This window comes from Rhododendron vialii, chromosome 12a (assembly GCF_030253575.1).
Source record: "Rhododendron vialii isolate Sample 1 chromosome 12a, ASM3025357v1".
NCBI lineage: Eukaryota > Viridiplantae > Streptophyta > Magnoliopsida > Ericales > Ericaceae > Rhododendron > Rhododendron vialii.
The window spans coordinates 6,382,229-6,393,521 of record NC_080568.1 but is presented as its reverse complement, the minus strand read 5'-3'; the positions used below and the strand labels follow the sequence as shown (position 1 = coordinate 6,393,521).

Sequence of the window (11,293 nt, the reverse complement as noted above, 5' to 3'; positions counted from 1 at the left end):
GAAGATAGGGGTAATGATCGGATAGAGATAGAGAGAGATGAGAAAGTAATAATTGAAAAAATAGGGTAATGATTAGAGAAAGAAGTAAGGTAATGATTAAAAACAAAATTAAAACTAAAACTAAGTTGGAGTCCGAATCTCCGATGTTATTTCTCAAGCCAAAATTGTTACTTGCCACGAGATCTCACAAAACGAACTCTAAAAGCAAGTCTAATGGTTAACCCAAAATGACTTTAGCTATTGTCATTTTTTATGATAAAAATAGTGACATTTTGTTAAAAACGGGCATCGTTGGTTAATGGTGCTATGCCATTTTCTTTTCTTTGCTAATAAATTTCCTTTATTTTACCTTTTCAACTTACTTTCCTGGGAATAAAGAGGTCGGGACGGAATTGGTTGTTGGGTTTGATTAGGGGTGGGAATTTTTACACACACAAAATTAGCGGATTACAGTCAGTTATTTCTGACACAAACAAGAATATGACACAATACAATAACATAAAAAGTTAAACAGGTCGGGTTAGAGTTGAGAGAATTCTGACATGAACGTGACATGACACGACACGAGAATTTATAAAAAGACAAGAGAACACGACACGGAGTTAGCTAGTTAGGGTCTGCTATTCCTGATACGAAACACGAATATAACACAACATGATAACACAAAAAATTAAACAAATCGAGTTAGAGTTGAGAGAATTCTGACACGAACCTGACATGACACGACACGATGTCCACCCCTAAGTTTGATGGTGTGACACAGATGACAAAGTCATTCTTATTGCTTTTTTTTTTTTTTTTTTTGGGAAGGAAATGGCAAAACAAATGACTGAAGCAAACAATGAAAGGAAAAATGAAGGACCATCCCGCGGTACCAGTTTTCGCCATCTCAGACATTTTTTGGCCTGTTGTGCTGGCATCACAGACAATGGAGTACATATTTCATGCGCAAATCGCTTTCAGACCTGTTTCAGGTCCCACAAGCAAGAGTGAGCACAAAATTTGTCAAATTGTGAATTCAGTCCAAACCAATTCAAACCAGAATGTTTGGTTCGGGTTTTTAGTAGTATGGTTTGGTTATGGTTTAAAAAAATTAGAAACCGCGTTATATGATTTGGTTTGTGGATTTACGTTTACGGTTATGGTTTCAAATCGATATGAACCGTATGATATAATAGATACATATTACATATAGAGGAATTTTCAAATGAAGGATCTCTCATTTTGTTAAAATGAGGGACTTTCATTTTCCGATCAAATTTTGAAAATCCGAACCGTTCAGTGTGTGCAGAACGTAATTTTAAGGGTCCCCGCGAGAAATCAGCAAAAAAAAAAGACCAGAAAGGGCTTCATCCGAGCAGTTTTTTTTGAACCGTTCAATGAAAACTGCTCGGATGAAGCCCTTCCCGGTCATTTTTTTTGCTGATTCTTTCCGGGACCCTTAAAATCACGTTCTGATCACTTTGAACGGCTCGGATCATCGAAATTCAATCGGGAAGGGGAGTCCCGCATTTTAATAAAATGAGGGATCCCTCACCGGAACCTAACTCATTACATATATATATATATATATATATATATATATATATAAATTAATTATGATTCACCCAATAAATATGGGAGCTTTAGTCAATTACTTTCTTAATTTATTGATCGTAAATCCACCGCAACATTTAATTTACTTCACTGTCTAGATAATGATATGAACCTCGACTTGGAGTGATATCACAAGTTGGTTTCTACCATGCTGCTACTGCTACCCTTTTGCTGCCTCATTTCAATTCAATAGTTTTAGGAATTATTTTTGGCCTTTTATTTGTTTACGCTATCTTAAGATGTTTAGTAGTTTTTATTCTTAGTTGGTTCATTTTAGTGACTTACCACCATTTTATTTTCTTAGTTTAAGAATTGAGGCAATTTTTGGTATCCTAATCTTAATTAGTTGGTTTATATTAGCGTGTTTTAATAATTTGAATGAAATTGGTTTAAATATATTTATTTTTTTAAATTTATCTTCATAATGTTAAGTACTTTAAATATTTTTTTGAAGACAATAGCTTAGTTCAAAGCAAACCGTGGTTTAAAATCAAAACCGAACTATATTTTAATGGTTTGGTTTTATGTCTTTTGTGGGTTGGTTTGGTTCTCCAAATTCATACATCCGTAAGTATTGGTTCAGTTCTTGGTTTAGTATGAAACCGAACCAATCCGGACCATGCTCACCCCTACCCACAAGCATGATTAGAACCGTTCATTTTGTTCAAAATATTCTATTCAGAATTCCTGTACAAAATAAGTTCAACCGAATGCCAGTAAGAGCCTTTACGAACCATCCAACTTTGTCCCAAAATTTGGCCTGAATTATGGGAGAAAGTTGGATGTTTCGGAACGGCCCCTTTCGGTAACTGGTGGAAACGATTTTTTACGAAGACCCTAAACAAAATATTTGAAACAAAATGGGTGGCTCCAAACATATTTATGAGACCCAAAATCATTTGTGCATGGAGTATGTATTCCATTATTTGTGCAGTTAGCATTAGTGTTTTTTGGCAACTCTAACGATAGCTCATTTCTCAAGCAAAAAATGACCTTACCATTTATCACAAATTTGGCACAAGAAGGCAAAGCCATTTATTACCACATCAACAACCGTGATGGAGTAAAGGAAAAAATGATTTTGATATAATTGGAGCAACTTTAACTTAATTCTAGCAAAATACTGCTATAGCAAACGTTGATTTGAAAACCAATATTGGGTTCTAGCTCAGTTAACAATTTTTCTTTTCGATGTGGGAGGCCAAAATTTGAGTACCATCGTAGGCTTTTGGATTCAGGGCTGATACCCTCTGAAATATTTTATAAACTAATCTACTAACACACTCTGCAAACTCCCGTTAATATATACAATATTGAAAAAAAAAAAAAAACCATTGATTCGAAAGAAATTGCTCAACTATGCTCTAATTTTTCAATTTTATTATTGAAAATTGTTACAGAGGATCACAGGGCTAGTCCGGTTAGTTATTGGATTAAAATACTCCTCACACAATTGATCATTGTTCGATTTTTTAGATTAAACTGCAATAAAGTAATTTTTTCTGGACCCTCTATTTCTATCGGCTGTCTTTGATTAGACCGGATAAAGAAATTAGTCGAGATGCACATAAACTGACCCGAACACATGTAACTATAAAAAATTGCTGCGGGGTAGGGGTAGTGGGTTTGGTGAGTTAAGCACAAGCTAGTGGTCCCAATCTGTCATTGTTCCTTCGTTTTATGTGAGAGATGATGACTGGTGAGCTTGGTCCCCAGTCCCCACTCCCATGCCCCAACCCTTTTACAATTAGATCTAGGCATCCATGATTATTATAATAGTTTAGTCTGTTAACAAAGATTTTTTAAACACAGATGGTGTACGGATTACTGTATGGAATTTACTTCGGATCTCACACAAATTATCTGAATCATTTATTAAATTTAAAATACTCCGTTATTTGCTGGCCCTCGCATAAAATTAGCTAAAAAATTAATTCAATTAGTACTCTAGCCAATCACTTAACTTTTCATTCTAATTTTACTGGAGTTATATAAACAACTCGTAACGTATTATGTGTCAAGTGTCTCCGTCTCAAACATTAATGCGTGCGTCATTTTTGTGCTTGTGTACGTGTGTGTCTAGGTGGGCTCCAAGCTCGGTTTTTCTTTTGTCTTCATTGTTTTCGAAGAAATGGAGACTCTTTCAACTCATTAATAAGGTCCCGTTCCAGAACTGAAAATAAGTACTTATTTAAAAAAAAAAATTTCAAGCTCAAAAATAATGTGTTTACGCAAATAATTTTTTAGCAATATGGATCTTATTTGATAGATCTTATCGAAATCTTTTATACTGTGCAAAAAAAAATAATTTATTTACATTATTTTTGAGTTTGAAAATATGAAATAAATACTTATTTTTTAAGAAGGTATTCTGGAACGAAGCCTAAGTGCCAACAAAGCATAGTACTCTGCCATAAAATTTCATGGTATTTTCAGGCATATTCTATTACGCAAATTTTAATGGGTTTTTTTTTTTTTCCGGTTCGACAATCAGGGATGTCCAAGATAATTTACGTACACATCAATTAATCTCTCATTCCGATCCGATTAAAAGCAAGTTATCTACGTAAGTTCGGAACTAAGGAGAAATTACTTTCTTAGCTTGTAACCTGACTTAGCTTAAAAAATCGAACCCTAATTATATGTAAGAAATTTAAAGGGGTTTTTTTTTCAGTTCGAAGGTCAAGGTGTGTCCAAGGTGCTTACGCAAACTTTTTGGTGGGAATCATGCACATACTATATGACATTAATGATGCCCATGTATTGGAAACTTGTCCAGCTGTCTTATGATATCAACTGCTATCTGAATTGTTTACAAAGAGACAAGGGTCATCTGTCCATGCACTTTTCAAAATGGGGTCATAATTGTGGAACACCGTCTTTTATTAGGAAAAAAAAAAATGGTCTCTTTGGTTAGGTATAATGAGTGGAAAATTTTTAAAATGCTTTTGGTATGGTGTTGCATGTCACCTTCACATGACCCCCATGAATAGCTTTTGTTTTTTTGAAAACTTTCTGCATACTTGTATAAGAAAATATACTACTAGCTTTCAAAGGAAGTGGCCGGTACAGGCCAATGAGCCTTGGCTCAGCTGGCGTGATCCCAAGCCTTCTCTGTGGAGGTGAGAGTTCGAGCCTAGTAAGTGGCGTTTTTACAGCTTTCGTTGTTGGTAATTGGTATGATGAATCCGCAGGAATCGAAACTTGGAAGGGCCAAACCGCCAAAAAAAAATTAAGGGCAATTAAAAAGATAGCATGGAGAGAGAAGTAAAATAGAAAAGGGTAATTTGGTCCAACCGGAATCAAGTTTTTCTTTTGGTCCAATATTGCCTATAACCTATTGATTGATTTTTACGACTTTCTACGTAAGTAGGTTGGGTTGTTACTCGTATCATTTAATAATTGCTAACATAAACGCCCTTGCAGCACATATCACCGAAACCCAAAAAGGAATAAAGAAAAGAAAAGGCTGCGAAATTCAGGCATCTTAATTAAAGAGCAATTTTATCGACCTTGTTATCTTTGTTAATTTAGGTAGGGTGTGTTTGATTTTTCAAAAAATTAAAGTGGTTTTGAACATGAGTATGCTCAAATATTTTCTTTCGTGGAAAGCAATAATCAGTAGAGGACCCAACATCACCCATCATATCATATGATTAAGTTTGATATATGCACTAGCTAAATTCTGAAATTGTGCCCTAGGCTAGTGGAAGTTTCGGATTTTTAATCAATCACATTTAGGTCTAGGGCTGTCCCCAATATTTTGGGGATCCAAGGGGAACTTAATCTAAAACTTGGGCTTATCATGTAATTTTACGAGCACACAAGATGATCAGCAAGTCAAGCTCAGAATGAAAAAAAAAAAAAAAAGAAAGAACATGTAAAAAATAGATTAAAATTCTGAAAGTAGCGACCATTACAAGAACGTAAAAACCTCGCTCAAATATCACTCGCCTTGACATTTTTTGGCAGCGAAAGTAGTAACGTTAGCATAATGGGCTTGTTTTCTAGACCTAGTATAACATCGTGCAAAATTTTGAGGCACCTAATTTTTTACAAAAAATGAAAATGAGGGCTGAAGGCGCAAGTCTTTCTCGCCTCTCCTTGACAGGACTCTGTCGGTCACCAGTTACATCAGATGAGGTGATGCATTTTGAATGTTTTGGCATTTTTGGTTGAGTGCCCTCTAGTTGTCCTTTAGTTTTTGGGCACCTTTTGTATTCATAGAGGAAAAAACAAAACCCCTCAATTATGTCTTCGGCATAAATTCGAGTAATCAACAATGCACTGAAAATAGTTAAGTCTTCAATTGTCTTTTGAAGCTACGGTGTTGTGACCACTCGTCCCGTTAAATTTATGATGGGCCAAAACTCAAGCTATTTGATATTGACTCGTAATGGGCTCGTTTATGATTTGGTTGAAACTGACTCGCCGAGTATGCAGGTGAAGCAACCACCAATTGCAACCAAAAAAATGGTCCACGATATAATTCCCAGTGATATAAATTTGTTTTTCCCCGACAGTCATGGGTTAGGGTCACTTACGAGCACTTCGACTAGTTCTCTTTTCAATTCGATCAAAGACAAGCCATCCACGTCTGGATTCAGAGCCGACCTTGACTTTTCGGGAACTTAAAGCGAAAATTAAAAATAGTGTATCTTTTGTTAGACTATAATAAGGGATAAAAAAAAATATGAGGAACCCTTACAATTCAGAATTTTTTGGAGGTTTAAAGTGGCCGCAATAATTGTTTTAGGTCAGGACTGACTCTGTCTGAATTAGGAATGCAAACAAAATTATTTTCTTACAGTTTAACATTAAAAATTAAATTCTAATTAATTTTATGAGAAGCTAATTTATCAACCAACCGACTACTCCGGATGGATAGATATCCATTTTTCGCACATATTTAAGTAGTGCACGTTACTATAAAGCTGGAGGACTCTTACACCAATTGTCATTTACCTATACAACACACAAAGATAAAAAGAAACAGAGGGGTATACCGTATCCCAATACCCATGCCACACATGTTCCAACAGGCATGTAAAGACAACAAACATGCGGTAGTCCGGATAATTGATGGGTTTGTTTTACATACGATTGATTGATTATTGGGATCAGACTGCAAGAAAATAATTTTTGTGTGAATTCGCTAGTTTCGGCGTGGATGACCTTCCTTTAAGAAAGCCGTAGTTAGGACCGGCCGAAGGATAAGCCTCACAAGTTCGTGAGTTTGGGCAACCCCTGACAAGTGACAAGGGCAACCAAAAATATTGTAAATCCAAAAAAAAATTCAGATTAAACAAAGTTTCTTGGAACACAACCAACATGGTGATATTTATAGGGATGAGTTATTTCAAGAACATGGACATTTGAAAATAATATTGCCGAGATAAGTAACAAAATCATTTGACATCTTTTTTTAATATTATAAGTTTTTTTTTTATAGGCAAATATTATAAGTTTTTATTGATAAGATGGTTGTTTTCAAAGGATATAAGGTACTTATCTTATTGAATTTTGTTGACTATACACATTATACTTTTGCGGATATGATTTTCTACGTTGAGGTTGATAAAATCTTCCCCTTTGAATTAATATTTCACTTGAGAAATTGAAAATTGAAAAAGAGTATTTGGATAAATTAAAGTACAATGCTTTAATTAAAAATTTTGCTTCAAAAAATGCAATGAGAAGTTATTTTATTTGAATTGAATTTTGTCAATCATATAGCACTATAAGCGGGGTTAGATTTTGATTTTTTAGATGTAATTCAAGTTAGAAACATATTGTTAACTTTGAATTTTTTAGACTTGTATGTCTTTTTATTTTATATAACTTAATATTAAGTGGGCAACCAAGCTTGGAAACGAACTTTGGCAATCCAAAAAGTGGGGGTCAGCACTAGGAAGTGTTTATGCTAATGATTAATTTAGGGAAATGATATTGGCACTCTAAAAATTGATGTAGACACTCCAAAAAATAAAAGAAAGTGGCTTTGGAGTTACACTGATTTTGGAGTATCTGCATCAATTTTTAGAATACCACTATCATTTCCCTTAATTTATGCAGTATAATTTTTTAGTTTTGTACTTATTCAATTTTTTTTTTGTGTTTGTTAGTTTTACACCAAACTTTTATATGATATGGGTTTGTCTCAACAAAAAAAAATCGGAAAAATAAAAAGTATGACTTTTACACAACTATTTTGAGTATTTTGAAAAATATCTAAGAAAAAGTCCAAAAACTAACCCATATCACATAAAAGTTTAGCTTAAAATTAACAAATGCAAATTTTTTTTGAATAATGATAGAACCAAAAAGTTATAGTGCATAAATTAATTAATTTTAATTAAAGTACGCATAAACTGATCCGGACAACTTGACCGTCGAAAAACAAACCATCCCCCAAACACCAATTGGCTACCAAAAAGTTGGTTGGCCAACCACATAGATAATGGGATCCTCGGTGTGTATTTGACTCGATCACCCCAACAATTCTCTCTCTCTCTCTCTCCCCCAAATGCCACCAAGGCACTCCTCCATTCTGAAGCTGATCCACAACAAAAGGAAAACAGAGGAGGAGCAAAAGCAGCAGAGGAAAGAAGAAAGAAGAGGATCTGAGAGAAAAATGGGTTCATCAACAACAAACCCATTCAAAGAACCTCCTTATTACACTTCTCTCACTAAGAAACTCTTGCCCTACCTTCTCTACGCTCTCCTCCCCATTGCCCTCGTCCGGTTGTATTTCTACCCCGTTCCCGTCTCTCTCTCCTCAACCGTTCAGATTCCCCGAAATACCCCCATTCTAACCTCCACCACCTCCTCCGATTCTTCTCCTTCAACAGGTATACATTTTGACATTTGTGTCTGATTGTCTGTCTGTGTATGTATCTACTTTTTGTGGGTTTCCTGATATTTCAATCCGGGTTTTGTATGGAACCTCTTTCCGACCCACTTGACCAGATAGATGAGATCGATTCTTCTGTACCGAAAACCTTCTGTGCCTCCGTTGCCGTGTATTTTCAGCCGAAAGATTGCAGAAAAGTATTTTCATTTCATCCATGAAGAATTTTATTTTTTGGCAATCCTCCGGCTGAAATACCCAGGAACATGGGTACATGCACTTTTTGGTACTAGTACTGGGCAGATAAATGGAGAAATAGTGAGGTTATCTCTCACTTAAGCGGAGCCGCACGAATTTATTTTTAATGTTCTTTTGAGGGCATGTTAGCTGGATTTTTTTTTTTCATTTTGAGTCTGAATTTTTTTCATTTTTTAAGTATTTGGGAGCTAAACGCATACTATATTACTACTTTATAGAACGTGTTTGTGATAACTATGGATACATATTTCAGATTTTAGATTCTGGATTTTAATAGAAGTTACTAAACATGTTTGTTGTAAAGATTATGAGAATTTCATTCTTTTTTTTTGAAAATCTGTGTTGCAAAATTTCAAAAACTACCCAAACCCAGCTTCAGAATTTTGAAAATATCTTTCCTTTTTCTTGTTCTTGGAATCTTTAGATTTTAAAAATCAGTTATCTAAATTTTTTTGAAAATCATTCTAAATGAATCTAAAAATCTGTCAAAATATTTTTTCCCAAACTGTAACGTTATTAAAAATGAACTGGATTGCAGAATTCAAAAATCATCTCTGGATGATATTCCTGGATTCTCATTATATTTTTAACACAAAATTCTTCTGCAGAATCCACTCATGATTCAACATTGTCACCGATTCAGATTACGATTCACAATCTATATAATCTACAATTCAGAATTAGTAACTTCAAAAATACAATTGATTGTCAAACACTCCCTGAGTTGCTGTTTTTCTCTTTCTTTCTTTCTATTTTTTTGGTTTCCCTAAAATTAACGTTCTTTTTTGTGGAGACATAAGATAACACGACAAAATCTTTGATGGGTGTTTTTTCTTTTCTTTTTTTTTTCTTTTCCCAGAAGGGGAAAGGGGAAATGCTGAAATCCCCTGCGATTACTCCAATGGCAAGTGGGTCCCAGACAAATTGGGCCCACTGTACAACGACACAAGCTGTGGCACAATCAAGGAAGGGAGAAATTGCATGAGCCATGGACGCCCTGATTCAGGTTACCTCTATTGGAGGTGGAGCCCCAATCAATGCAGTATTCCCAGGTTTGACCCCCAAATTTTCCTCAAATTACTCAAAAACAAGCACTTGGCCTTTGTGGGCGATTCAATGGCTAGAAACCAACTGGAGTCTCTGCTTTGCATGGTATCCTCTGCCTATTCGCCTGAGTTGGTTTATAGTACCGGAGAAGACGATAAGTTTCGCCGGTGGCATTTCCCTTCTCACAATGCCAGTGTATCGATTTACTGGTCGCCGTTTCTCGTTAAGGGTGTTGAAAAGACGGAGGAAAAGAATTATAATACTCTCCACTTGGAGTCCATCGACGAACGATGGGCGTCGGATTTGGATCAGATAGACGTGGTTGTTCTGTCGGTGGGGCACTGGTTTCTGCATTCGGCCGTGTATTTGTACGGCAATGAGGTGCTAGGCTGCCATTTCTGCGTCGGCCAAAATTACACCGAGGTCGGATTTTACGATGTGTTTGGGAAGGCATTTAAAACCACCCTCAATACCATAATCGAGAGGCGAGGAGGGGGGAAGGGCATTGACGTAATTGTGACGACTTTTTCGCCCCACCATTTTGAAGGAGAGTGGGACAAGCTCGGTGCTTGTCCCCGAACCGAGCCTTACAAGGAGGGCGAAAAGCAACTCGAAGGGATGGATGCGGAGATGAGAAAGGCCGAGTTAAAAGAAGTGAAAGCGAAAGTCGCCGACGAAAAGAACAAGAAACGTGCGAAATTACGATTAGAGGCCTTGGACGTGACGAAATTGGCATTGATGAGGCCAGATGGGCACCCTGGACCATACTTGTACGCTAATCCTTTCGCCAATGGGATTGGAGAGAGGGTGCAAAATGATTGTGTGCATTGGTGCTTGCCAGGGCCTATAGATGTGTGGAATGAGATATTGTTAGATGTGATGATGAGATGGGCAGGAAAGTTCAAGAGTGAAGGATGAGATTTTGTTTTGGAAAACCCAATCTAAAATATTTTTTGATTTATTGAGATTAGTAACAGCGGGATCGGAGAGGTAAAAATTGCAACCGATAGTAGCGGTGAGACTCGAAGCCAGACAGTACGCCTCGTACATAAGCTGGCCTTAACCATTATGGTATTTGTTTTCTTCCAATTGGGTGGTGTTTATTGCTTTTGAAGATAGCCCTAAGAAGAGGATATTGATTGTTGGTCTGATTTTTTTCTTGGTTGGAATCTCCTATTGTTGAGGGAAGAAAACAGGGAAGAGAGAGAGAGAGAGAGAGAGAGAGAGAGAGAGAAGCAAATACAGATGTGAGAGAAAAGCAAATACAGATGTGCCAAATTGTTCATGGAATGGGTCTACATGGGATGTAGAGGTGAAATTAATGCTTCAGGACTTGGCATATTAAGGTAGATTGGCTGGCAGTCCTTTTGTTTCTCTGAGTGTCCAGAAAATATGAAGCTTGGCCGCATTCATGGCAAGGTGTTTGCCTTCAATTTTTGTTCTCTCTTCATTTGGTTCCATACATGTCTATATTCGGAGTTGTTCGATGAGTATGAATTTCACGTGCACTTACATAACCAAGCTAAGATTCTTTGTTCAGAC

The 11,293-nt window shown here is 36.2% G+C and overlaps 1 protein-coding gene across 1 annotated transcript; it reads left to right on the top strand.

Annotated features, from left to right (window-relative positions):
* Positions 1-8,044: 8,044 nt before the first annotated feature.
* LOC131310296 (xyloglucan O-acetyltransferase 1) lies at positions 8,045-11,293 on the top strand. The gene is made up of 2 exons (XM_058337239.1): positions 8,045-8,447; positions 9,564-11,293. The coding sequence occupies exons 1-2, from the start codon at positions 8,123-8,125 to the stop codon at positions 10,667-10,669; spliced, it is 1,431 nt and encodes a 476-aa protein (XP_058193222.1). The 5' UTR covers positions 8,045-8,122; the 3' UTR covers positions 10,670-11,293.